We start from the raw sequence: 27,614 nt of genomic DNA, 5'->3' as shown, positions 1-27,614 counted from the left end.
GTATCCTCAGAGGTCCCTTCCAGGTCTAAAGAAGGAAGGAAACAGTCACATATTAAGTGCTTACTAGGTTCAGGGGACACAAATATACTGCTAAGGACATTAATAGCTGTGTAAACCCATGCAAGACATTTACACTGTCAGGCTGTTTCTTCATTTATAAAATGAAGGAATTGGAAGTCCCTTTCAGTCCCAGAAAGACCCGAGTTCCAATTCTGATACAGGCACTAATTGAGCAAGTCACTTAACTTAGAGCTGTTGAGTGGTTTCAGTCGCGTTCTATTTTCCACGACCACATTTTGGGGGTTTTCTTGGCAAAGATATTGGAGTGGTATGCCATTTCCTTCTCTAGCTCATGTTAAAGATTTTACAGATGAAGAAACTGAGGCAGAGTTAAGTAACTTGCCCAGACTCACACAGCTAATGTCTGAGGCCAGACTTGAACTCAGGAAGATAACCTAGTTGCCCATTAACCTTGGGTGGTGAGGTGGTGGTGGTGGTCGTCGTGGTAGGATAAATACTACTTGTTTCCCAAGACTGTTGTGAGGCTTAAGTGAAATAGCTTTACAAACTTTAAAGCATTACATGTATACTAGATTGTTGTTGGTAGCAGGAGCCAGAAGCATGTGCAGAAGATGGAGTGGACCCTGGGATTTCAGGGACGTCCAGCAGTGCCGAGGTGACAGTTTCCCTGGGGGGGTTGTTTTTCCATTAAGGGGGAGAAAAGACAAGGAGGAGGAGGAGGGAAGAGGAGGAAGAAGAGAGAGAAGGGGGAGGGGGAAGAGGGAAGAAGAAAAGGGGAGGAGAAAGCAGAGAGGGAAAAGGAGAGGGGGAGGAGAGAAAAGGAGAGAAGGAAGAAGAGGGCAAGGGGGAGGAGGGGGGATGGGGAGGAGGAGGAAAAGGAGAGGGAGAAGGGGAATGTGGGAGGGAGAGAGAGAGAGAGAGAGAGAGAGAGAGAGAGAGAGAGAGAAGAGAGAGAGAGAGAGAGAAGAGAGAGAGAGGGAGGGAGGGAGGGAGGAGGGGGGGAAGGAGAGAAGGAAGGGGAGAGGGCAGTGGGGAGGAGGACTGTGAGACGGGGGATCCCCTCCCTTCCACAGGCTCCGCCGCCGGGGTGGGGTTTCTCTCGGAGCCGGCCCCTTTCATCCAGGAAGTAAAAGCCGTGTCGGGGTCAGAGAAAATAAACGAAAAGCCCGAGGGGAGGGAGGGAAGGAAGGAGGGAAGGAGGCGGGCCGGAGGGAGGGAGGCGAGCGGCAGAGCCGGGAAGGGGCGAGGGTAGCCTGGCGCAGGGCACGCGGCAGCTGCGGGCGGCGCACGCTCAGGCTCCGGCTCGCCCCCAGCCTGCAAGCCCCGGCGGGGAATGACGAGGCCGGCGCCCCGCTGCTGCCCAGCCGCTGCTGTTCGGGGCGGGGGCCGGGGCCGCGCAGACCTTCCCGGCGCGGGGAGCCTCCTCCAGAGGGGCTGACTCTGATCGCTGCCGCTCCCGCCCCGGCGGAAGGCGCAGGCCCCGGGGAGGGGCCGCCGGAGCGGGAGCAGCGGCGCCGGAGAGGAGGAGGCCGAGCCCAGGGCGCCCGCGAGGAGGATGCGCGGTGCCGGGCTCTGAAGGATGGAGGGGGTTTTGTACAAGTGGACCAATTATCTCACAGGTGCCATGGGGCCCGGGGCCCCGAGAGTGTGTGTGTCTGTGCGAGAGTGTGTGTGTGTCTGTGCGCGCAAGGGGGGGGCATGGGAGTGCAGGTGCAGGGAGGTGAGTGTGTGAGTGTATGTGTGTGTGTGTGTGTCTGCGACTGTGTCTATGTCTGTGCGCGCAAGGGGGGGCATGGGAGTGCAGGTTCGGGGAGGTGAGTGTGCGAGTGTATGAGTGTGTGTGTGTGTGTGTATGTGTATGAGATGGGTATGCTCCTAGGAGGGGAGCGTTGTGTAACGTGCACGTGATGAGCATGGTCTTAGGAGAAAGATGTTGTGAAGCAAGAATATGTATGTGTATGTATGATGGGGAGAAGAGTGCATGTGTGTCTCTGTGTGTGTTTAGGAGATGAGTGTTGTGCATATGTGTATGATAGAATATGGTCTTGAGTGTTGTGAAGCATGTGTCAGTGTGTGTGTTATGTGTGTGTATTAGGAGAAGGGTGCTGTGTATATGTATGTATGACAGGATATGGTCTTAGAAGGGGTGCTGTGAAATGTGTGGGTATGTGTGTATGATGAAATATAGTGTTAGGAGAAGAGTGTTGTGAAGTGTACGTATGTGTATGTATGAGTGTGATGAATATGGTCTTAGGAGAAAGGGTGTTTTGAAACAAGCATATGGATTATGTGTATGATGGGTCTCTTAGAAGAAAAGGTGCTGTCAATCTTGGAAGCCGCATGGAGAAAGTAGATTAAATTGGGGGCCCATCCGTCTCATCCATTCTCATCCCAGTCCAATCTGCTTTGGTTTTGCCCAAACCCCTCTGTTCCCTTCTCTCCTTCCCTGCAGTTATCGTGCAAGCCCCATTGTTGATCCCTTTGAAAAACTTCAGCCTTCTTTTGCAACAAGCTAGCCTCAAAAGTGTGTGTCTGTGCTTGATTTGGACAAGGGTGGCAGTGGTGGTGGAGGTGGGAATTTGGGAGTGTGAAAGATAGTATAGGTGGTACTCTTTTCTAGCTTAGAACCTCTTTGCCTCTGGTTGTTTTTTTCTTTTGTCATTCCTATCTAACGCATTTGTCAGCCCCTATTTACCTCCCCTCTGCCAGCTGTTTTCTATTTGTCTTCTCTGTTTTGTCAATTCCTAGTAAACCCTGAGAGAAGTTCCTAGAGAGAGAGAGGTAACCACTACCTCTTCTGTCTTAATCGTTATTCCTCTTCTCTACGACATCTTCCAAAGGAAGACTGACATTTTGTCATTTTGGTAGTGTTTGAATTGTCTGGTTGTATGTGCTGCTTATGTTTCTTTAAATTTTGTATTAAAAAAAATAACAGTTTTTTGACAACTTTGAATAAACCATTTGAAATACCTTTAGTAATACAGTATTTCTAAAACAAAATGAAAAAACAAACAAAAAAATCCCAAAACCCAACAACAAATAACCTCCCCCATTCAAGCTTTTAAAGGTTTCCACAGCCTTGAGTTTAGAATTGTTTCCTTTAGCATCATATAGAATAAGGATCTCTTTTTAGTGAGGCATTAGTTTATTCTTTTAATTCTGGCAACTAGTTAGACTTTGAATCAGGGCCACATACTAAAGTGAACTGATTAGTTTTAAACAAGAGTTTGAGGGAGGGAGGGTCTTTCCTGAATGAAACTGAATTGAATAAATAAATGCCTAGAAATGGCCTTTAGTAGAATAGGGAGGCCAGCAGGTATGTGGATTGCTAAATATTTGAAGAATTTTCTAGATAATGTAGACTAACCTTAAAATGAAATGGATTTAAAGTATGCAGTTGTTGCAGTTTTCAGTAAGCTATTCAGGCTTTAAAATCTTGACTTTATATCCATTTATTCTTCTTTCTGGGGAAGAAAAGCATTAAATTCTTTGGTAATCTTACACCACCCTAAGCTCCTCTGCATCTAATCTCATGTTAAGTCTGTCTATGTACCTCCACACTGAGCTAGGATTGCCCCAAATTGGATAGGCATATTCCATTTATTGGAAGATAAAGGCCAGATTTATATCCAGATTTGTAGTGTATATTTTATTCTCCCTTAAGAGCCAAGCTATTAACATCTAAAAGAAATGTTTCTTTTAATAGCAGATATTTTCCAAACAGCTCCGTGGAACAGTTGGGCTGTTTTGATGTAGCTATGTGGTTGAAATGCAGTCTTCCTTCCTTGCAACAGAAGGGCCAAGCACAGCTTTAATCTGAGTTATCTCTGGTGCTGGAGCCTGAAGTGTCAGGGTTGGTTATACTCTCCAGGCTTTAGAAACCACTTAATGCAGAGTTTCCTAGCAAACTCTGTAATTGAGATGAGACATAATTTAGTAACCGACAGTAAGTATGTTCTCATTGGTCGTTTTTCTTGTCAAATATGACACCAAGCACAGTTGGTTGCTTTTTAAAACCACAAATGTTTTAATGCTTTCATCAGATATTCTGAAGTATTCCACATAACATGGAAACTTGTTGAAACTTTATCTGATGTTTGGTAGAATAGGTTTCTTTTTTTAAAAAAATGTTTCAGGTTACCCTTCGTCAGACTGTTCTGTATATAATTAAAATGTTTTATATGCTGATGTTATTTGTAAATGCTTTTTGATGGGGTAAGGTTTTGATAATTTTAAGTTTCCTTGAGTTGAAAAAAAATTGTTCTTTTAAAAAAAATTGAATAGGTAGGGAATCCATTCTTCCATCTGCATATTTATGTAGTCCTCTTTGGTGCATGTTCATAGGAATGTCACGTTAAATATTACCTAAAATAGTAAGTGATTTAATAGTCACAAATTACAATTAATGTACAGTTGCAATGTACAATGTACAATGAATACACAGTACACTGAACCTAGGGGTTAGTAGTTTCAATAGTACCATAGTTCTATCTACTATAAGGTCTAGGAAATCACTTTGGTGACTATATCTACTTTTAGTAAAACAGTGCACTTGTACGTTAGTAATGTAGTACACATTTGCAGTATGCTGAAAGGCACATACGTGTTCTTTGGCACACTCCAATGTCCCAGGACAGAAATGAATCTACTTCAGTATTGCCCCAGTTGTTCACTCTCTTCTTTTCCTGGGTCTGGCTGCTGCTTACTTCCATGGAAGGCTCACCGAGAATAGCTATTCAAACTGAGTAGGCAAAATGAAAAGGAAAGAATATGTTTGCATTGCTTTAATGCATCAGTCCAGTCCAAACCAAAAGCATTTATTAAACACTTAATATTTGCATGCATGTCAGCATGAGAATACTATTGTGAATAGAACTATGCCTCATTGAGTATATTTGGGATAATTAAAGATTGTGCATTTAAGCTTTTTCTATTATCTCAATACAAATTTTTTTATGTGCTTCCTTGATTTCTTAAGTAGTGTATATACTGAACACAAAATTAACATTTTCTTAATGTCTCTGTGTCAGCCATTATGACCATCAATTACTTTACTGGCTTACACCTCAATTTTGCTCTTAGAAACTATTGAGAGAGAGAAAAAAAAGAAGCTATTGAGATGTGAGCTCTTTGTTCCTAGATTAAAATAGCTCTTAACTACTATCTTTTTTGAATTCTGTGGTCTGTTTTTTATAATTTTTCTACTTTGATCTCATTTCTGGGTTTCACCTAGTCATTTTTTTCCTATTGCTTCTTTTAGGACACCTGTATCTTTCTAAAGTTTGTTGTATTCTGGGAAACTAGATAACCAATTTAAAAAAAAATAATATTATCTAAAATAGGAACAAATATTTTATGTGAGAGCAGGAGTGGCCTATATAAGCTTTGTTGTAGGTAGAGGTATAAATAGCCTGGACTTTGGAAAAATGCTACACTGAGCATGACTTAGGATTTTAAGATGGGATTTGGAGCTGGAAGGAACTTTTGAAGATCATCAGATTCAACACCCTTAACCACTAACCCCTATCTTCTGACCTCTGCCCTGCAAAAACAGGTCGTAGATTTATAGAGGTAGAAGGAAGGGATCTCAAAGGCCAGTATAGAGTTGAATCCCCTCATTTTATTGATGAGGAATTGAGCCAAGAGAGGTTTAAGTGACTTGCTGGCAGGATTTGGACCCAGTTCTCCTAACTTCAAGGCTGGCATTCTAACCACTGTTCATTCATATCTGACTCTTCATGACCCCAGTAGGGGTTTTGGCAAACATACTGGAGTGGTTTGCAATTTCCTTCTTCGGTTTGGTTCACTGTACAGATGAGGAACTGAGGCAAACAGGATTAAGTAACTTGCCCAGGGTCACACAGCTAGTAAGTGTCTGAGGCCAGATTTGAACTCAGCAAGATGAGTCTTCCTGACTCTAGCCCTGACACTTTATCCACTGTACTACCTAGCTGCTCCAATTCTAACCACTACACCAGCGTTAAGCAAAATCAGACATTATGTAAAGGCTGAATCTGATTACATCTTGTTGGTACCATCTCACTTCTCTCTTGAGAAGAGCCTTTTCTGCTGCTGGTATGGTTTGTAAAGTACAAAGTGTAGCATCTACAGCTCTTTCATGTGGTAGTACCAGCCATCAGTGAGATGAGATGCCACATGCCTGAAGATTTGGAAGTGAGATTGGGCCTGTTTGTTCTTAACTTTTTTTTAATTCGTGTCTGGCCGGTCCTGGGGAAAAAAAGTTTTAACAGTTTAGCGCATAAGTAGCTAAGCTAACCAAGATTTGAACTTCTTCCATTTTTTACATATTGATGCTTTTCTTTTTTCTGGCTGGACACTTGAAAGATCTGAACTATATTGTGATTTAATCGTCACAAAAGGATCAGGAACAGGCAGACTGCCTGTAGATCCAGAGTGAGCTTGATGAACATCTAAGGAACACAGTGACCTCAACTTTCTCATTTGGAATGGAAACAGGTGGGAGTTGGGGGCAGAGGGAAGCTATGCTTCGCTTCAGCAACTTTGCCTCCTGTCCTGGGTGTAGCTGTGTACCCTGGAGATACTCACTAAATATCAATTGAGTGAATATATTAGTAATCTGGCTTCAGGGAAAGAAAAGGGCATTCTTGGTCTTTTATTTGGGATTTTGGATCCTGTAGCACTCTGTCCACTTTTGCCCTATTATTCACTTGCTGCTAACCAGGGCTGGAGAAAGTCACCCAAACTCCTCGAGTGGATTCACTACAGATTAATGTTATCTAATGTCAGCTGGGTCCTCCTTGCAAAATGGCAGTCTTTTCTTGGCTCTCCCTCTTCTCACCAAGGCTCTTCCAACCTTCCTTTCTCTCCTTAAATCTCCCATACTACCCCCTCCTTGCTTCCTTTTAGCCGAAGACTTTGCCACAGACCTTATTAAGAAAATAAGCCCTTCACCACCTTGAGTTCCCACTTTCCCCCATTCTGCATTTGAAAACCCCTTCACATTATCAGCTGTTCTCTCCTTTACTTTCGCCTCTCATGAAGAGGTGGCTGTTTGCTTTACGAAGGCCAACCCCTTTGCATGTGCCCTTTGTCCCATCCCCTTCTGAGTCCTCTGGTGTTCCCTTCCCTGTCATCTCTAGCTATTTACTCTTTCCCCGCTGTTTATAAAAATGCCCCTGTCTCTGTTTTCCCTTAAAAACTTTCACTTGTTTTCATGATTCTGCCAGACTATCTGTAGGGTGTCTTATTAAACTACTAAAAACCTGAAACTGCCCTGAGACATTTGGGACACCCTGTAGATATTGCCTCCCTTGTGTAGCAAACTAGAAAAAGGCTGTTTACGCTTCTTGCTTCCTTTTCCTCTTCTGTCATACCTCAGTCTCTTGCAGTCTGGCTTCCAGCCTCATCACTCAACTGGAAATACTGTCGAAGCTTACCAGGAATCTCTTAATTGTTCAGTCTGATGACCTTTTCTCAGTTCTTGTCCTTTTTGACCTCTCTGCAGCTTTTGAAACTGCTGAACCCTCCCTTCTTCCTTCATATTCTTTCTTGGGTTTTTGTAACACTTCTCTTGGTTTCTCCTTCTAGCTGTCAGGCTGTTTCTTTTCAGTCTTCTTTGCTTGCTCATCATGCATTTTTAATCCCCTAGCCATGGATGTCCTCCAAGGCTCTTGTCCAGGGTGGCCTTCTTTTTTCCTCTTGGAACTATCATCTCCCCTGGGTTCACTTATCAGTGGCTATGTATTACCTCTAGGATCCAATACAATCTCTTCTGTTTGACATTTAAAGCCCTTCATAGCCTGGTCTTCATCGGGTTCCTTGAGGTCGAGAATTGTTTCATTTTTGTGTCTTAAGCACCAACGTAGTAAGTGCATGGCACATTTTTTTGACCACACTGTGATTTTTTTTTTTAACTGGTCCTGTGATTTCATCAGTGTCAGGAGGGAAGCTTCCTATGAAGAGCTTCCTCTACCGTAGTTGATGTAATTGTCTTAAAGTGTTTCCTGGGACTCTGAGAGGCCAAGAGAGCAGGGCCACAGTATCGACGTATGTCAGAGATTGGACTTGAAGTCAGGTCTTCTTAACTGCAAGGCCGGTTCGTTATCCGCTATACAACACTGCCTCCTGCCTTTCATATATTAGTACTTAATATATTTGTTGAATGAATGAAGAAAAGAATAAAAGAATATCCTAACCTTGCTGGATTTTATGTGTAAACATTGACAGTAGAGGGTATGCTGTGAGAAAAGGCATATTGTTCAAATAAAGCATCTGTAAGCAACAGACTTGGAGACTATTATTAAAAAAAATTTACAAACATATATTCCTATACTCATCCTGAGATTGCACAGAAATCTTTTCAACTAGGGGAAAGGGGAAATGGGTGGATATACCTAAGTAAAATATAATTGGTAAAACTGTGTTAACAGAGCCAAAAAAAAAAGTAGTTGATTTAAAACCAAATAATTGCCAGTAGTATCTTTCCAAGGTGGAAATGCGTTCTTCCCCCCCCCCCCCCCAACTAACATTCTGCTATTTGTGCTCCTTCTAGGTTGGCAACCTCGCTGGTTTGTTTTAGATAATGGGATATTATCCTATTATGATTCACAGGATGATGTGTGCAAAGGGAGCAAAGGAAGCATAAAGATGGCAGTTTGTGAAATTAAAGGTAAGAGAACAATTGAAATTAGAAGAAAATTTAAGTCAGCAAGTGGAGGAAGAATTGGGCTTCTATGTATCCAAAAAGTTGAGAAAACCATCCAATTCATATGGCATTTAGGGAGTCTTGTACCAATTTTTTCCCTAGCAAAAAGGCATTCTCAAACATAGTTTTTGTTGTTTCTCCACTTATCTAAAGTGGAAATTCAAAATTCATGGTATAATCTTTGCACTAAAATTGGTTGACTTGTCAGAGAAGGACTCTCTAAAGTAAAATTCTTGCATCCACTCAGATTCTGCAAGTTATCTTTCATTGCCAAAAGGCATCTTAAAAGTTCAGAAGATGAGTTCTAAGAGATGGGTGAGTTCCCTTAGTAATATTTTGAAGCGGTCTGCCTGTTAGAGTCTGAGCACTGTTTGGGATGCAATAGTAAAAACTTTTGAATGGTGCACATTCTGGAGGAGAGATAATGTATTTGATCATGCTGAGAAAAATAAAAGTTCGGATTATTCACTTCATTTTGATGTGTAGGAATGGAAGGGTTGAGATCAGGTAAGTGATTGTGAAAAGTAATGGATTCTTGTTGGAAAAGTGGGAAGGAAAAACTAGACCAGCAAGAGATTAGCATTATTGGTGATGGATTTGTAATCTTGATCGGGTCCTCTTTCCAGTAGTGTAGCCTGCATCTCATCCATGCGCTTGTCATCACTGTAATGCATTCTTTTCCATGTTCTTCCTCAGATCTTCCCAAGAGAGTCCACCCAATGTATGGAGCCTTCCTGTATATTTATAGAGACAGTTAAATGGCCTAGCTGATAAGAGTGCTGGACCTAGGCTAGGGAAGGACTGGGTTCAAATTCTACCTCAGATACTTATGAGGCTTCTGAGCTTTAGTCTTTAGTTTCCTTGTATGTAAAAAGGCAGGTCTGGATTTGATGACCTCTCAGCCTCCTTCTACCTCTAAATTTCTGATCTTGTGATCTCTTGACGTAGTGGGTACCAGTGTGAATGGGGATCTTTCTTAAGCCACCTCCTCCTTCAGTCATAGATTTCTTGGATGTTGTTGCTGTCTTTTATGTAATCCTCAGTTGATAGTATGCTATATCCTCCTACACCCACTCTGTGACTCTCCATTGCCCTTTCAGTGACCTGTAACTCTCAAAGACTGTGGTGTTCTGTGACTCTCAACATCAGACAAAAGAATATTGATGTCAAAAAGATGGGCCTTTGTTGCAAGGAGAAGCTTGGGACCATTTAAAAGGCCCTATGTGCATTTAGCTAGTTAAGTTAATGTTTATAGATGATCTAACATTGTGTGATTCTGAGTACCCTCTACCCCCTTTTCCTCTGCTCTGCCACTATCAATGCCAAGTGGAAGGTGGCCTCACTTTGTGTGTTGCTCTTTTATGGGCTGTCATAGTCTAAGAAGTCATCACTGCCTGGCCAGAGTATGAGGTGATAAGCCTCTCTGTACTAAACTAGGCTGTTTCTGGGAAAGCAGGCACTCAGAAGGCTTTCCAGTTGAAGCTGCCTGAGCTTGAACCCTGCTGGAATAGTCTTTGAGAGCCTTAGGGTACCTCCATGCCCCAGTGAGGCATTGGATCAGGGATCTGTTCATATTAATAATAGCTTCTAATTATGGAGCACTCAGAAGTTTTGCACCCTGCTTTGTATATATTTCTCATTTGAGCCCCACAGCAACCATGTATTCTGGGCATTGTCCCTTCCCATGTTATAGAGGAGGAAACTAAAGCTCAGATGAGGGTTTATGTGACTTATTCATGATCACAGGGGTAGTAAGTTTTAAAGGCAGAATAGACCATGTCATGTGAGATTATTGGTAGCAGGAGCTGGGTAAAAGGAGGAAATAAGAAAGGAAACAAGCATTTATTAAATATCTACTAGTATGAGTCCAGCACTGCATTAAATGCTTTATGAATGTTATTTCCTTGGATACTCACAACAACCCTGGGGAGGTAGGTGCTATAATTGCCACCATTTCACAGATGAGGAAACTGAGGCAGACAGGTTAAGTGACTTGCCCAGTTAGTACCTGTCTGAGGGCAGATTTGAACTCAGATCTTCCTGACTTAAGAAAACCTAGGGCCCTATTCACTTCACCACCTAAATGCCTCTGTTAAGTAAAAAGTAACTAATAAAATGCTTGGAGTGAGTGTCCTTAAACACATGCCTGGTCTGTTCCTACTGTGATTGGGTAAGTATATTCATAGTAGTGATTATGGGGGTGGAGAAAAATAGACTGTTTGACATGCAAAAGTATTGGCAGGATGGGTGAAGGGAAGAAAAGAAGAACAGATTCTTGCGTGCACCAAAGTTAATCCTTTAAAAGGTGGTATCTAAAATTGTAAGGTAAAGTATAGAAGAAACCCTCTAGAACAGAGCTTTTTGGATTTGGATTTTCATGGATTTTGTGGAGCATCATAAATTTGGAACTAGAACTAAGGACCTTGGAGATTGGTTAGTGTAATTCTCTCATTTTACAGATGAAAAAACCGAGGCCTAAAGAGTTAAATGACTTGTCCAAGTTACACAAGGATAGATTAAGTAGTAAAGTTGAAATTCAGACACTCTTGACTGGAGTGAAGTGCTTTCTCTATTACACCATGATTGCAGGCATCCCTTGTTTTATTGTGCTTCATAGATACTGCATGTTTTACAAATTGAAGGTTTGTGGCAACCCTCCATCAAGCAAGTCTGTCTGTGCCAATTTCCCCTCAGTGTGTGCTCACATCGTGTCTTTGTGTCACAAACGGTTGCATAGAGGTAAACTTGTTACCATTGAGGATACTCAGAAGATTGTACTCTGAGGGTATCTTTAAAAGAAGCATTCCAAAAAGAAGTGCTATTCTTGCTGAAGGTGTACATTCTACTTTGAATCTTATAAAAAACTTATTAAATAAATCTGTTACCTTAATTGTACCATGTGCTGGAAAGTCAATATGGAATATAACTGTTAGCCTATGAGACAGGTTTTAGCTTGTTCTCCAGCGGCTTCTCTTGGAATTTTAGGAGGTAGGATTGATTTTAAAGCTCATGACTGAAACTCTAGAAGCCAGAGCGTACGCTAAGGATCCTTAGTTTCATTACACTGGTACACATTTTCTGTTCCTTTTACGGGATACCCTATCTCTATTTCTGCCCCAGCTGCTACCAGTGCCTGGAAGATACTCCTCCCTTTTCTCGACCTCCTAAAGCCATTAACAGCCTTCAAAGATCAGTTCAGATGCCACCTTCTACGCGAGGACTTTTCTAATCTCCAGGCTGATGCTTCTCCCTCTTCCCCCTCTTCCCTCTCTTCACCCTTTTCCCCCTCTCCCAATACCTAATATCTGTTTTGCATATATTTTTATTTACATATGTGTTTAATCAAGTCTGTAGACACTTTTTTTTTATCAATTTATTTATTTTTAGTTTTCAACATTCACTTCCATAAGATTTTGATTTTTAAATTTTCTCCCTCTCCTACTCCCCCCCCCCAGACAGCATATAGGCTGTCTTATATAGGTTCTACTTATACATTCATATTAAGCATATTTTTACATTAGTCATGATATAAAGAAAAATTAGACCAATGGGAGGAACCATGAGAAAAAAGAAAACAAAACAACAAAAGAAATGGAGAACAAATAGTATACTTCTATATGCATTCAAACTCCATAGTTATTTCTCTGGATGTGGATGCAGGCACATATTAAGTGCTTACTATGTGCCAGGCCCTGTGCCAAGTGTTGGGGATTCAAAGGAAAGGGAAGAACAGGCCATGCTCTCAGAAGAGCCCACAGTTTAACAGGGGAGACACCTTGCAAATAGCTATGTACAAGCAAGATACATACAAGATACATTTGGCCATGATGATCTCAGATGGAAAGCTGTAGTGAGAATTAAGAAAGACTTCTTGCAGAAGGTGGGATTTTTGAGCTCAGGATTTAGATGCAGGAAGACTGGGTTTAAATCCTGCCTAAGATGCTAGCTGATCCCAGGCAAGTCACTTAACACTGTTGGTGTCTGTGGGGATAGTAATAGCACCTATCTCCCAGTGTCGTTGTGAGGCTCTAATTAGTTAACATATGTAAAGGGCTTCACAGCCTTCAAGCTGTATACAAATGCTGGCTGTTCTTCATCATCATCATCATCATCATCATCATCATCATCATCATCTTATCTGGGACCTGAAAGAAGTCAAGGAAGCTAGGAGATAAAGATGAGATGGGACAGAACTTCGGGCCTAGAGGACAGCCAGTGTGTGTACATGTTGTTTCCCTGATAGAATATTAACTCTTTGAGGGCAGAGACTGTTTTGTTTTTGTCTCTCCAGTGCCTGGCACATAGGAGGCCCTTAATAAATGCTTATCGATCGATGGATGTGCCTGACTTTTGTAAGAATGATGAAGTCATATTTACTCTGGAGTTACCACAATAGATACAGTCATAACAAGGCAACTCAAGTCTGCCCCCTCCACCAAGCCTTTTCTGACCCTTTGGATTCATTCTTCTTTCTTCCTTTTCATAGTACATATTCCACCTAAAATTTTAAATAATAGTTTCATGAGTTACAGTTTTCTTTCCTAAAACCACATGGTTCACATGCTTTGAAGGCAGAACATGTTTTGTTTTTGTTAGTTTTTGTACCTGACCCTAAAGTTAATGCAATGCTGGGCGCACAGCAAAGAAGAAATACTTGTTGCCTGAATAGCATGTGAGACACACAACATCAGTTTTCCAGTCAAGGTATTAAGGCCATTTGCATGCAGTGACCCTGGGAAGGATTCTAAGAAAGGCCGTGTGGCCTAGGGGAAAGAATATTGAATTTGGAGCTAGGCAGGTTGTGGGCTTGAATCTCATTTCTGATGCTTAGAATCATAGATTTAGCATTCAGAGACATTAAAGATCATCTAATCCAAACACCCTCATTTTATGGAAGAGGAAACTGAGGTAAAATGAATTCCTCAGGGTCATATGAGTTGTAAATGGCAGAATCAGGATTTGAATCCAAATCTTTTGATTCCATTTAACCTTTCTGACTTCTTATTTGTATTGTAGGGATAATAAAAACTGTAGTATTTATTTACCAATGGATGGTGAGGCCATCCAGATTCTTCTGTTTGTGACTTTGTGCTGATTACATCGAGCCTTGGAATATTGTAAAATTTCCTAAATGAGATGAAAAGTCATTATCTATATAAGAGAAACCAAGTGGATGATGAATGCCCACTGTCAGAGATGTGATATGCAGTTAGATGGACAGCTCAGAGCTGATCCCATCAGTATGTATATCTTTGGACAAATCCTATAGCTATATGGTCAACTGGGCCCAGGATTGAATAGGAAGAAAAGATGGGGGGCTGTATTGCACGTGGAAATTGCATATTGGTTTCAGTGACTCCAGGTTTCTCCTTGAAACTGATCTTTTCCTTTTCACTGCAGTGTTTTGGGTGATACTATATATCTACAAATCATGGAATGCTATAATCTCTGAGGAATCAAAGTTACAATCAGTAAACATTTATTAAGCATCTACTGTGTACCAGGCACAGTGCTAAGCTCTGGGGATACAAATACAAAAAGAAAAGACAGTGCCTGCCCTCAAGGAGCTCACAATCTAATGAGGGTAAGGCAACACTCAAAAAAAGGATGAAAAACATGATGGAGAAATCCAAAGGAAAGTGCATCTGGGTGGGAAATGAAGAGCTGACTGGCCTGGGTCCTCCTTATATGGAGGTTTTGGAGCTTAGCACCCTGCCTTCTAGTCAGAAGGGCAGAGGGTACTGATTCGGTGTGAGTATCAAGGCTAACTTGATATTGCAGGATGATGGCTTTTCCCAATGATGAGTCTCCAGGGGGCATGATGGAGAAGGCAGAGGAGTTCAGCTGGTAGAAGGTGATGCCAGAGTGCAATGGAGGGATGCATTCTGGGTATAAATAGGCTGTAGCACAGTAAGAATGATAATTGCATGCTTGAAGCAGTGTAAAAGGTATCATCAAAGGGATGCATGCAACAGGAGGTGGGCCACTCATGTCATGCCAAGGAGGGTTAACCGACGGATAGCTGTGTGTTGCATCAGCTGACCCATGTAGTGTCAAGAGGTAGGGCTCCAGCTTGTTGGTTGGACCCGTTGTGGAAGATGTGGCAAGAGCTCCATAGGATAAGAAGGCATGCATAGTGGAAAGGGAACTGATCATGGAGTCAGAAGGTGTGGATTCAAATCTTGCCTCTGATGCTTAGTACCTAAATGACCTTGGGAATTCACTTTTTAATCTCCCTAGGCTTCAGTTTCCTCATCTGTAAATTGAAGTAGTTGGCTTCTGAGATCCTTTCCAGCAATAGATCTGTGATCCTAAGGTGTATATACATGGGATGAGCCCTGCAGCGTTGAGGGGAGCACCTTATCCCCCTCCCCTTCAGTGAGATCACAGATCCATTAAACTAGCCCAGGAAGACCAAATGAAGTAATAATACAGGCAGAACACTTGCTAAACCTAACAACGCTCTATAAATGTGAGTTGTCAACATGACTTTTATTATTGTTGTTGGCTAATTCTTAGGGGCCAGATCTGGAAAATGAATAAATGAAGCTAAGGAGGTTAGAGGGAAGAAGGGGGTGGTGCAGGATAGGTTAAAAATGCTTCTTCCTCATCCTTCTTTTTCCTCTTGGTTCGTTTTTCTCAGTAGTTCTCTCCTGCTCTCACCTCAGGTTGGCCAGCCTGGCCCTGGTTCTGGCTGGCTGAAGGGTGACCAGGCTATGGTGGGGAGAGTACCCCCATACTTCCTCCCTGTCTTCTTGCAAGAGCTTTGTGCTACCTGAATCAGTTTGTTCCTAGAGGCATCACTGCATTCTCATTTATTTCAGCTCCTAATGTTTCTTGTTCTCACTCACAGTCCACCCAGCAGACAATACAAGAATGGAATTAATCATTCCAGGAGAGCAACATTTCTACATGAAAGCTGTGAATGCCGCCGAGAGGCAGAGGTGGCTAGTCGCTCTGGGCAGTGCGAAAGCTTGTCTGACTGACACTAGAGCGAAAAAGGAAAAAGGTATCAAAAGATAAATATGGCTTTTATCTGTTTATCTTTTTATCTGTGTCTGTCTATTCCCCCACCTCCCCCAAGAGAATTGAGTCTTGTGGCCTGGTGATGGCTAGGTTCTTGTAGGGTGTACCAGCCATGGGGGGAGGGGGGGAAAGTGCAAAGAGGGAGGGAGTTTAACCACTAGAAGGTTCTGCTGAGTTAGAAAAGTTTCAAATGTTGTCTCAGGGGCAAACTCCTTGCTAGATAAGTGCAGAGAGGACCATTGTCTGAAGGCTGCCTTCCACAGAAATGAATTTTTATTTTGGCTATGGCCATTCATGAAAACTGCCAAGGTATGGAGAGAACACCTATAGGTGGAAGGAACGTCCCTCCCACCAATGAAATCCCAGATTCTTGAAGTCTTATAAGTCCATTTGTAAGTTGTTTCTTAAAACTCTGTCAAGGAGACAACCAAAGGATGAATTATTAATGGCTTTTGGAAATGGGAAAGAACTAATTAATTCTACAGAGATTGGTGACTAGTCACTGTTCTCTGTTTTCACTGAGGGTAGAACATGAGGAAATGGGCTTGAATTTCATCTGGAGGGATTTAGGTTAGATCAGATTGGCAGATTCCACAAAACCTGTTCTAATCATCTCTGCTGAGGGCTGCTTGCAAGGGAAAGGAAGTCCAACTTGCAGGTGCCCCTGGCTCCCTCTCTATTTTGGCCCTGCCCAGTGATTCTGGAGCAACTTTGTCCAGCCTGGCTGGATGCATGCCTCCCATATTTCCCCAAATATCTTCTCCTTCTTATACTCTGCATCTGGGTTAGGAGGTACTAGCGGGTGAGTAAGCAGAAGTTGTAGATGGGTGATGGGCTTGCATGGCCTGTCAAAATGAAGGAGACTATTTAATGTAGAAGTTGTGAGGACTTGGGTGAGTTTCTGAGAGTGCCATTGTAAAATATCTCAAGGGACACATCCACCATTCTCATAATTCATTCTCCTGCCTTTTGAAGGCACTTTGTCTAAATTGTATTCCAGACAATTGGTTGTCTATTTTGTATTTAAAGATCACCAGGGAATAGTTCCCCTCTGTACCCCATTTCCAGCATCTCACAATCCTTTCGCTATAGTATTCATGCCTAGTGTCATTTTTATGATACTGTATCATTATATTTCCTAAAGAATATTAGCAAGAATGTTAAAATGGTTCAGGCTAACGTATATGCCTTTTTCTTTCAGAAATAAGTGAAACCAATGAATCTTTGAAAACCAAAATGTCTGAACTTCGCCTCTACTGTGACCTCTTAATGCAGCAAGTTCATACCATACAAGAATTCGTCCATCATGATGACAGTCATTCATCCCCCAGTGTAGAGGTATTGAGTGTAATGTTCTATGCAGGTCTGATCAAATTTGGAGTCACCTTGTAGGTGAGGTCCTTCCAATAAGAAATTCTGGGTCAAATCTATAGCAGAGTAGTATGACATCTAAACAGTCATCTAATCCCCTGGTTCTCATCCCTGTGAGGTACTCATTCCCTGTTGGCAGTCCTTTTTAATTATGTTAAAAAAAAAGTCATGCATGTTCCTCACATGGTGGTAGTTGCATTCATTTTGTATTGGAGCTAAATGGAGAGCAGCATGATGAGGCTTGGTATGTTGATGTCATACAATAACTGTGGACTCCCACACTGGAACCATTGTTCTAGACTGTATTTCCATAGCCAAAGCAAAGCAGGATCTATGGGGATCCGTGTTTCTGTGGTAAAATCAAATTTTCCACATAGCTGATCTGATAATTTGTGTAAAAAATACATTTCTATGTGGTTTCTGAGAATATTTCTGAAAATGACTTTAATATACTTTTACATTTCCCCCCCCCCCCCACAGTATTCTTAGAAAAGGGTCAGAATTCAGATATATAGGGTCTGGCTGCTAAATGGATACACATTTACTATTTCTGTTAATTAGCACATGCTAATTATGTGCTAATGATTTGAGTAAGTTCTGGGAGCCACATACCATTCTCCAAGTAGAGGGATGTTGGGGGAGTGGCTTTTGTTTACCTCTGTATTTGTTGTAAGTAGGAATGGAAAAAGCAGGGATTAAAGAAAATGAGAGTTTTGTCTTTTTTTCCCAACTCAATTCAATTAAAAATAATTATTAAGCACCTACTGGGTTTAAGACTCAAGAGACAAAGAAGGTGTTTGGTAGTTTGCTTATTTTGTTTGTGTATTTGGCCTGGTAGGCCCAAGTGGTTTCCCAAGCCATTGCATGTAACAGCCTCAGAACCATTTTCTCAATAAAGGCTTGTCAAAATTGAATTGAGATTTTTTTTTTTGATTGTGTGCACTAAGAACTAGAAACTTGTTTTCGTCTGTGTCAATTTTATGTAGAAGTATAGAAATTATTGCCTGAAGGTTTTTCAAATCATCACTATCCTAACTAGGCAGGAAAAGCATGTTTTTAAAGTTTGTGAATTTAGTTTCATTCATATATTATTTATTCAAGAAGAGACAGCTATTACTTACCTATCCACAGGTTGCTGCAATTTTCTGACACCCTGTACTTGGAAGTAAAATGTTCCCTCAAAGCAGTTTTTTAAATGTATTAATTGAAGGTAATGTTTTCCTCCTCGATTGTAATGTTGCCCCTTTGAACAAGATTCATTTATGTGTCTTTGACTTTACTGACCTTGACATTTGTGTGTCTGTTGATTTTTTTTTCAGAATATGAACGAAGCTTCATCTCTGCTTAGTGCCACATGTAACACATTCATCACCACACTTGAAGAATGTGTGAAGATAGCAAATGCCAAGTTTAAACCAGAGATGTTTCAATTGCCTCATCCAGATCCTCTGGTTTCTCCTGTATCACCTTCACCTGTTCAAATGGTTGGAGCATTTTTCCCCCAATGGGATTATTTCACTGTTTAGAGTTAGAGGGGGTGAAAACAAGTCAGTTTTCTTGTCATAGTTAGTGTCAAGCACATGAGTTCTGTACTCTGCGTAAGCACAACTGGGGAAAAAAAATGAAAAAAAGTTCTTAGGGGAAGTGTCAAGTGATATGAACTTGCGATCTGAAATTATCTAGCATCTCTGGAACAACGAGTACATTGTTTGGCAGGGTCAATTGGTTTGTTGTCCTTTCAGGGGTGATAAACTTGGTGTCATGTGAAAGTGGGGCCCAAGAGGTAAGATAAAGTCAAAAGAGGACCTTTGATTTTGTACTAAAAAGTACAAGATAATTTTCACAATGGGGAGCAGGTTGCATTCACAACATCCATTGCTACTGTTTTGGGAATTACCTGAAAAAATATTTGGAGAGATTTTGCAAGGATTTTTACTAAAATCTATGATATTTTGGACCACTGTATTCCATAGTTAACTAAGTTGGAGATTTGGTTCCCAAAAATGGTCTGTGTAGTGAATTATTCTTCATTTGATCAAGAAATATTTATTAAGCACCTACTGCTTGTCAGGTTTATGTTAAATGTATAATGCAGCTTTAGAAATATGCTTTCCAAAATCAAATCTATAAGCACATTTAAAGCAATCCTTTTATGGTGCTAAGATTTCCCCCCCCACCGCAATTTTTATCAACCCAGAGAAATTATTTGGAGACTTTATATGGATGGAGACCGGACCTCTGAATTCCCCGGTATAGTATAGAGAAGTTCCAGATAATGAAATACTTTCTACCAGGGGAGGCTGCAGACAAGAGTTGCACAGAATGAGCAGGCACAGTTGGGTTGTAATGTGAATCATTGGAAAGAATACCCGCCCTAATAAAATCATAGCTCCGTGGGAGTATTTAATTTTTAAAAATCTTTTCCTAGCAATCTCTTCATTGAGTTGGTTTACTAAAATTAAATTGGATGATTACATTTATAGTATTTACTTTTTTGGACCTATTTTGTATGTCTTTAATTTATTTCTTGTTTTTATTTTCCTTTTAATTTCTAGATGAAACGTTCCATCAGCCACCCTGGTTCTTACAGCGCAGACAGGTAAAACTGTCTTTTTTTTTCCCCCTCCATACTCATTCTTGCCCCATATTACCTATACAAGAAAGGCTTACAGGATCATAGGTTTAGTGTTGTAAGGGACCTTATTGTTATATTGTTTAGTTGTTTTCAGTCGTGTCCAGCTCTTTGTGACCCCTTTTTGGGGGTTTTCTTAGCAAAGATAACTGGAACAGTTTGTTATTTCATTTTCCAGTTCATTTTTACCAATGAGGAAACAGGCACAATAGGTTAAATGACTTGCCAGGGGTCACACAGCTAGTAAGGATCTGAGTCCAGGTATTCCTGACTCCAGGCCCAGTACTCTTATCCACTACACAGCTTAGCTGCCCTAGAAGGGACCTCAGAAGTCACCAGATACAACCTCCTTATTTTTTAGATGAGGAAATTGAGGTTGGTGGAGGTAAAGTTGCCCAGGAAAAGATTTTTAAAAATTAAGAGTCCCAGGCAGGACTCAAGCCCCAAGTCAGCCTGACTTCAAAGTTCAGTGCCCTGTCCATTACATCACCCCGCTTCTTTTGACATTAATAGGATTTGGTATGTAAAATGGCAGAGAGGCCATGTTATTTATCAGCCGATGGCTTTGTACATCCATCAAGTGCTTGCAAGTATCCCCAGCATTGATCAGTGGAAATTTGGTTGGAGCTTCTGGTCTCTAAAGCTGAGCTGTAGCTTATTGTATTTCTTAATCATATTAAAAGGTAAAGAAGTAATGATCATGGTAAAAAACTGCAATTTGAGAGAAAAACTCATGGATGTTTAAAAATAAACACTAATCAAATTGATGCCAGCAGATTTCTTTTTAGAAGTTTAGCTTTCTTAAATAACCTATTATAGTCCCAGGTTTTTAAGTTGGTCTGTGCAGCAGAGGAATTTAAACTTTTAACATTAGTCAAGTTTCCTTATTTGGTTCCTTATAGTAATATTTATCTCTCGAAATGTAAGTTTTTTGGTGTTCCATTATTTTATCTTTATAATATTTTTTTTGGTCTAAAATGATCTTTTTCTGGGTCAGCTGTGTAAAATGAAAATTCTAAAGCAAGTATGCTAGTTAAAGTTTTATTTGTCCGGCATTGTCAGGAAATAAGTAGCTCCACCTAAGTACGAATTTTTGTTTTTACATCACCTCCATATCCCATATATCCTTCCCCTAAGCCCTTCCAGAGAGCCAACTTGAAAGCAAAGAATTTTTGAAAAAAAGAAAAAGATAAAGAAGAGAAAAAAATCCAGTAACTTTAATTAATAAAAAAAAAAATCTGTTGTTATATGCATCTCTCACTTTAAGTGTCAATGCATCCTTTTATTTTGAACATATCTGATGGGAATTTTAATTGAATAAACATTTTGATGGTCTATTTTCATTCTTCCATACTAGGCAAAATTTATGGCACATAATTCATATTTGAATGACTTAGGGTCATTATGAATGTTAATAGTCGTACTAGAGTGATTCCTTGAAGCTACTGAGTTATGCAGGTTTAATGTCCCTGTTCCCACAATACAGTAGAAAGAGTATCATCAGATGTGGAGCTAAGGAACTTGGGGTCAGACCCTGGTTCTCCTACTTCATGCTTTTATGATCTTAGGTGAATCATTTCATCTTTCTAGACCTCACTTTCTTCATGTTTAAAATTGAGGTGTTGGCCTAAGAGATTACTAAGGGACCTTTCAGCTCTAAGTTTAGAAGCCTTTTATTTATCCTTTTGTCTCTGCATTGGCTGTCACGAGCATCTTTCAGGGATATCAGTACATCTAAATCTCAACACTTCCCATTCTTTCTTTACCTGTTGCTTCTTATTTACTGTTTCATCTGCCCATCTGTGGTTGGGAAACTAGACTACCGACCTTGTTTAGTCAAGAGCTTTATTTCACAGAATTCTGAACCAAAAGCATATGGTGGAAGGTTTTCAGAGGGCTACAGTGCCTTCTTTCAGAGAAAAGTTCTTGAATTTTGTGATGGCTATTTTCCATCTAGCTCAACTCAGAAAGCTGTTTTGGTTAGTATTTTAACATGAAAGGGATTTCTCTTTTACTTAAACAGAAGTAATTTAAGACTTCAAGCCAACTTAGGGATGTTTGAATTTGTTTAATTGTACAGTGAATCAACTTACTTTCTTGGTAGGAGTAGTCACACTGTAAAAGAAGCAGGGCCTTCACTTCACCGAATCTCCCAGCGGCGCAGAAGAACCTATTCAGATACAGACTACAATGATATTCCCCCTGAAGACCCAGATAGTAAGTTTGAAGGCAGCTGTAACTGCCTTTGGATTTTATTAGCATTCTTACTGTGATTCCTAGATTGATGCTGTTAAATGAAGGTACAGATTGTTATAGAACTTTGCATATATAAATACCTTTTTAAAATGAAAATATTTTCTGTACCTGGTCGATGATGTTTTTTAAATTGGAGAAAGAGAGAAAAAGAATGAATCTTAAATGAGTCTCTGAAACTAAGCTAATGAGCATTCCAAGTCTAGAGGAAAAGTCTCCATGTTGGTAGCATAATCAGTTGACAGGTGAGGGACTAGGCTTGTGATTTCATTGGAAGCTTCCTGATGAGGATTCTCCTTCTACCAATGCAGGTCAGCATATTCTCTGACTTTATTATCTTAGACTGTCTTTATTAATTGATTGTTCACTGCCATTTTGGAAGGAGCTCTCAATTAGAGCTTGTATCAGTGACTTTAAAGTTTTTATCTGTGAGCTTTAAAATTTACACAGCACTTTACAAATATTGTCTCATTTGATCCTTATAACAGCTCTGAAAACTAGTGGTGTTATTATTATTCCCTTTTTACAGATAAAGAAAATGAGTGACTTGTCCAGGGTCACTCAGCTAGTAAGTGTTTGAGGGACAGACTTGAATTCAGACTTTGCTGATTCCGGGTCCAGAGCTCTATCCAGTGTACTACCCAGCATCTCTCATTCAGTTATGTGTCAGAGGTAGAACTTTGTGAACCCAGGACTTTGTGGCTCCAAGATTGAGTCTCTCTCCATTATGCCATACTGCATGCCTCTCAGGTCTAATCAAATCATATTATTATTTATGCTGTAATAAAGTGTGTCTGTCCTGGTGAACTGGAAGAACATTCATTGTTGCCCTTTCCCAAAATTTTTACTATGTTTTGTGCCACTCACTTCCATATTTCATATGTAAAGGACTTGAATGATTTCTTTTTTTTTTTTTTTGTAAGGCAATTGGGGTTAATTGACTTGCCTAGGATCACACAGCTAAGTGAGTGTTTTGTGTCTGAGGCTAGATTTGAACTCGGGTCCTCCTGACTCCAGGGCTGGTGCTCTATCCACTGTGCCACCTAGCTGCCCCCTTGAATGATTTTCTTACAGCAGCTTGGGAAGTTTAGCAGGACTTGTTCCAGAGAATGCAGGTTTAGGTGTATTCACACCTGTTGGAAAGGTTTCATCCATTAATGATTGTTCACTGTCATCTTAGAAGCAGGTCTCAATTAGAGTGACCCAGAGAGCTGTGGTTGGCTTTGTACTGTTTTTTATTTTTACCAGTGACTTGGATTAAAGGCACTGATGGTCTGCTTATTAAATTCACAGAATGATACAAAGATAGAAGGAATAACCAGTTCATTGGGCTGAAATTTAATCAGGAGAAATATAAAGTCTTGTCGTTGGAATACAAAAAATTAACTTCACAAACAAAATTGGAGAAGAGGTGGCCAGGTAACATTGTCCTAAAAAGATCTTTGGGTTTTATTGGAATGCAAACTCATTGAGTCAAAAAAGTTAAGTTGATCTTGGGCTACATAGGAGAGGCATAACGTCAAAGACTAGAAATGGACTAGATCTATTATATTCTTCCTAATGAGACCACATTAGGAATCTTGTGCTTGTTTCTGGAAGCTATATTTTAGGAAGAACTTTGATAAGCTGGATAGCATCTAGGGGTAGGTAACCAGAATGGTTAAGAGCCTTGGTGTCATGCCATAGGAAGCCCACATGAAACTGGGCGTGTTTATCTTGAAGAATATAGGACTTCTTGGGGACGTGATAACTATCCTCAAGTATTTGAAGGACCATCATGTGGGTGAGTAGTTTAAAGTGGCCTACTTGGCTCTAAATGGCAAATTGAGAAATAGTGGTCAGAAGTTGCCAACAGGCAAATTTTAGGCTTGATATAAAACTTCTTTAACAATTAGAGGTTTCCCAAAGTGGGGTGGTTTGCCTTGAAAGTAATGCATTTCGTTCACCAGTAACCTTTAAGCAAAGATTGTCTGACCATTTCTTTGGTAAGAGTGGATGGGATTCCTATTCAAGTATGGATTGGACTAGATGTCCCTGAGGATTGGATATTGGGGGGCAGTAGTGTTGGAGGGCAAGAGGGTTGTATCTCTAAGATTCTGAATTAGAAGAAAAAAGTGGAGGAAGAAGATTTGAAAGGACATGTGCGAAGTGGTCAGAAATTGATTGTACTATGAGAAGTGAAGGTTGGAGGAAAGGAAAGAAGCCCAGTATTTGTATAGCCTCTTCAAGAGAGCAGGAGGTGGGTGGTAATAGTAGGGGAGAGCACTTGGATGAGATAGTTCTGCCTTTGCTAGTCACCAGGGCATCATAGACAGAAAATTATTTGTCTGTGGTCACACAGACAATATTAGTTGTGGAGTTTGCATGAAAACCAAAGCTTGTTGGTTCCTACCTCTTTTTTACTGTGTTTCTTCATGTTCTTAGCTCTAAAATGAAACCACTGTGTCTTTGCCATGGACATGTATCTGCTCCTGCTAATGCAGGCATATCCAAATAGTTCATCTAGTCCTGTCAGGTCATGATTGGGCTTTAAGATCTTTATTTAATAGTTTGCCTTTCAAGTCTTTGAGTTTTATTGACCCCAAGTGACCCTGCTCTTAATGTTAGCCATTTAACATTAAGTGGTACTAAAATTTTGTAATCCAGTTACAATATGGTATAACCTTGGTCCATCCATCCTGTAGATATTAGTCTTTGTGCTGTTGCCATGAAGCTGAGTATTTTCTATCAATCATTTTTTTAAAGTTTGGTTAAAGGCACTAAAACTATGGTTCAATTCTATGAAAAGCTTCTATTGAATCGTTGTATATAGTTCAGGTACTTCACTGATGTGAATCAGTTTAAAATTTGAAATCAATTAAAATAATAGAACTTTACAGGATGAAAGATTCAGAGCTGAAAGGGACCTTAGATCCCATTTAGTCCAATTCCCCTCATTTGCCAGATGAGGAAACTGAGGTTAAAAGGACCAATTTGGTCCTTCTGGGACCATTTGGAACCAAAAAGATATTGGTCTTCTCTTCAGGGTTTTTGGTTCACCATGTTCTGCCCATTGTTGTTTGAAGATTGTTTTGTTTGATGGAGAATACAGAAACAAAGTCAAAATTAAATAGTTTCTGATTTCTCTTTGTCATCTGTCAAAATCACATCATTTTCCCCAAACAGTAGGTTTGTCCCTTCTTTGTTCTTCATCTTGATCCTAATATAACTTTAAAAGAGTTTTTCATTGTACTTAATGGAAACCTTAACTTCCTGACTAAGGAATTAATTGATATAATTGACTTCCTGACTTTAAACTTTCTATTTGTACTTTTTATGCCACTTAAAAAAATATCCTTCATTTTTTTGTACGTACTTTTTAAAAATCTGAAATCACCATGGAACTCCCCGGCAGTCTTTATTGTTTTCCTTTCACAGTGGCATAATTTGTGATTGTATATTCAAAATTTCATTCCATAGGCATCCTTTGAAGTTGCATTCCATTTTAGATTCTTCAGTGATGGGATCATTCCTATACTGATCCTAAAATTTTTGAGATCTATTTTCTGAAAACCTGGGTACATCTAACTCTCTATAGGCCTGGCTTGAGACTTCTCTGTAGTTGGAGAGTAGTTGAAATGTTTAGCCACAGGCACCCTACTTCAGCTAACAATTGATTAATGACTCAGTAGGTGGCAGTTAGAGTGGATACCACACCAGTGGACTTTCCTTAGTTACCAGAGCTTCTGAGTAATTGGTAGGTAGCCTTTGTCATAAGGCTTCTTGTCCAAAAGGATTTTCACTTCTGGTGGTGTATAACTGCTTTTGTATTGGGCTCTGTTGGGTTCGCTGGCATTATTCATTGGGAGCATCAGGGGAAGACCTTGTTGCAGGGATTATAATCTAGAGCTAGAAGGGACCTCAGAGGCTGTCTAGTCCAGCACAGCCATGTTATAGATGAAGAAACTGTGGCCCAAGGTCTTACCCCCAAGGTCACAGAGGCAGGTTTTGAACCGAGGTCCACTTACTGGAGAGGCAATATGTTTTCCGTTATACTATACTTGCTTTCCTGTAAATGGTATGTAGTAATCTTAACTGATGGATAAGGGATTTAAATTAGTGACCTCAACTGCCTTCAAGCTGAGTCCTTTAATCATGTCTTGGAGTCTAGTTTTAAGTTTACCATTTTACTGCGTGTGACAACGTTTGGCCTTTTTTGGACTTAAGCTTCCTCATTTTTAAAATAGAATTGGACTAGATGTCTGAAGTTCTTTTCAATTCTAAAATTCTGTGATTTGACTGGGAAGTGCCCACAAAAGTTGGGTTTTTTTTTTTGGTATCTGTAAAATAAAAGTAACTTCATACATTTGTCTAAGAAACTAAACGCGAGTTTAAGATATTGTCTTTTCAGCAGTCTAGAAGGAACCATGTTGGAAGCATCCAAAAATAGGGAAATGAACTTAATTTAACTTGGTCTGTGTTGGAAGGAAAGTTTTAAAGTATTAATCCCTTTCTTAATAGGACCTGTTCACTGTTCAAGAAATATTCTCAATGGAGATTTGGCATCAGCAACCATTCCTGAAGAAAATAGAACCATGTCCAAAAAAAGATCTGAATTGGAAGATGTTCTTCCATCCTTCTCTTCCTGAGGAAACTGAAGTGTCTAACCTTCTCTAAGTATTGCTATGCAAAAGCTGCTGTAATTATATTGTTGTTATAGGGAGTAGTTTTTTCCCTTTACTTAGAAGGATTTCTCTGCACTTTATAGAATAATGTTAAAAAAAAAAACCCAACAATTACAAAAAACCTTTGAAGTGTATTTTATCTTTATATAGTTTATTTGCGAGAGTATTTTCCTAATAACTTCACAATATGAATGTGCATCTCTTTCTTTGAATAAATGATGGCTTAACATTTAGGCATTTATGAGGATAAATGTAGATATTTTTTTAAAAAAGTGTGAAGGACTGATGGCTTCGTCAGTTTGTATTGTCTCTTATAAACATGGAGCCTTTTGCACAGGTTTCATTCTGACAGAGGTGTGAAATATTTGATTGTGCCATGGACCAACTGGTCACTTACCCCGTTAAAAATGTGTGACTGTACTGGTGGGCAGTAATCACATTGTCCTCCTTGCAGAAAAAAAGGAACAACTAATAGCATCTTAACATATCTTTAGCCCAAGTGACATGACATATCAAGTATTTTTTTATAAAACCAGATTGTGTTGTCCTTCAGATGTGGGGATGGCGCTGCTGAATTGTTGATGCCAAACTGTTGATATGAAGTATTTAATTTTCATTTATTTATTACTTTCTGCTGCATCAAAAAGAGATAGCATTCTGATTTGTGACCAACCAAATTTAAGATGTGCATTTGTTGTTATTTGCATTGTACCAGAAAAAGAGTTTAATGTTGCAGTGAATTTACTCAGTTTAAAACAGAAATAAAAATCTTTTTTTTTTTTTTTGTGGAATAAGTTTTTGTGCTTGTTTCTAAAATAGCTCACTGAGCTGCTATAAGGTGTTCAGCTGTAAAAACTATTTAGAGAAGTTTTTTATTTGTGAAGTTTTTATAGAAAAAGGTCTTCTTTAATGTTACTACTTTGGAATGGTATTGAATCAGTAAACAAATAGTGTTTTTTCA

General features: G+C 40.0%; 1 protein-coding gene across 2 annotated transcripts; it reads left to right on the top strand.

Moving 5' to 3' along the window:
• The first annotated feature begins 1,222 nt into the window (after positions 1–1,222).
• PLEKHA3 (pleckstrin homology domain containing A3) lies at positions 1,223–27,614 on the top strand. Of its 2 annotated transcripts, none has more exons than XM_078146958.1 (8): positions 1,223–1,640; positions 8,555–8,671; positions 15,561–15,716; positions 16,935–17,071; positions 18,424–18,588; positions 19,660–19,703; positions 21,841–21,953; positions 23,283–23,531. In XM_078146958.1, the coding sequence occupies exons 1-8, from the start codon at positions 1,601–1,603 to the stop codon at positions 23,285–23,287; spliced, it is 777 nt and encodes a 258-aa protein (XP_078003084.1). In that variant the 5' UTR covers positions 1,223–1,600; the 3' UTR covers positions 23,288–23,531. The 2 variants fall into 2 exon arrangements, with proteins under 2 accessions (XP_078003084.1, XP_020846721.1); XM_020991062.2 differs by lacking the exon at positions 23,283–23,531 and adding an exon at positions 26,490–27,614 and having other exon boundaries at positions 1,224–1,640.

The sequence above is a fragment of the Phascolarctos cinereus genome, unplaced genomic scaffold, assembly GCF_003287225.1.
Source record: "Phascolarctos cinereus isolate Bilbo 61053 unplaced genomic scaffold, phaCin_HiC Scaffold_726;HRSCAF=1367, whole genome shotgun sequence".
NCBI lineage: Eukaryota > Metazoa > Chordata > Mammalia > Diprotodontia > Phascolarctidae > Phascolarctos > Phascolarctos cinereus.
This window is presented reverse-complemented; position numbering and strand designations above follow the sequence as displayed.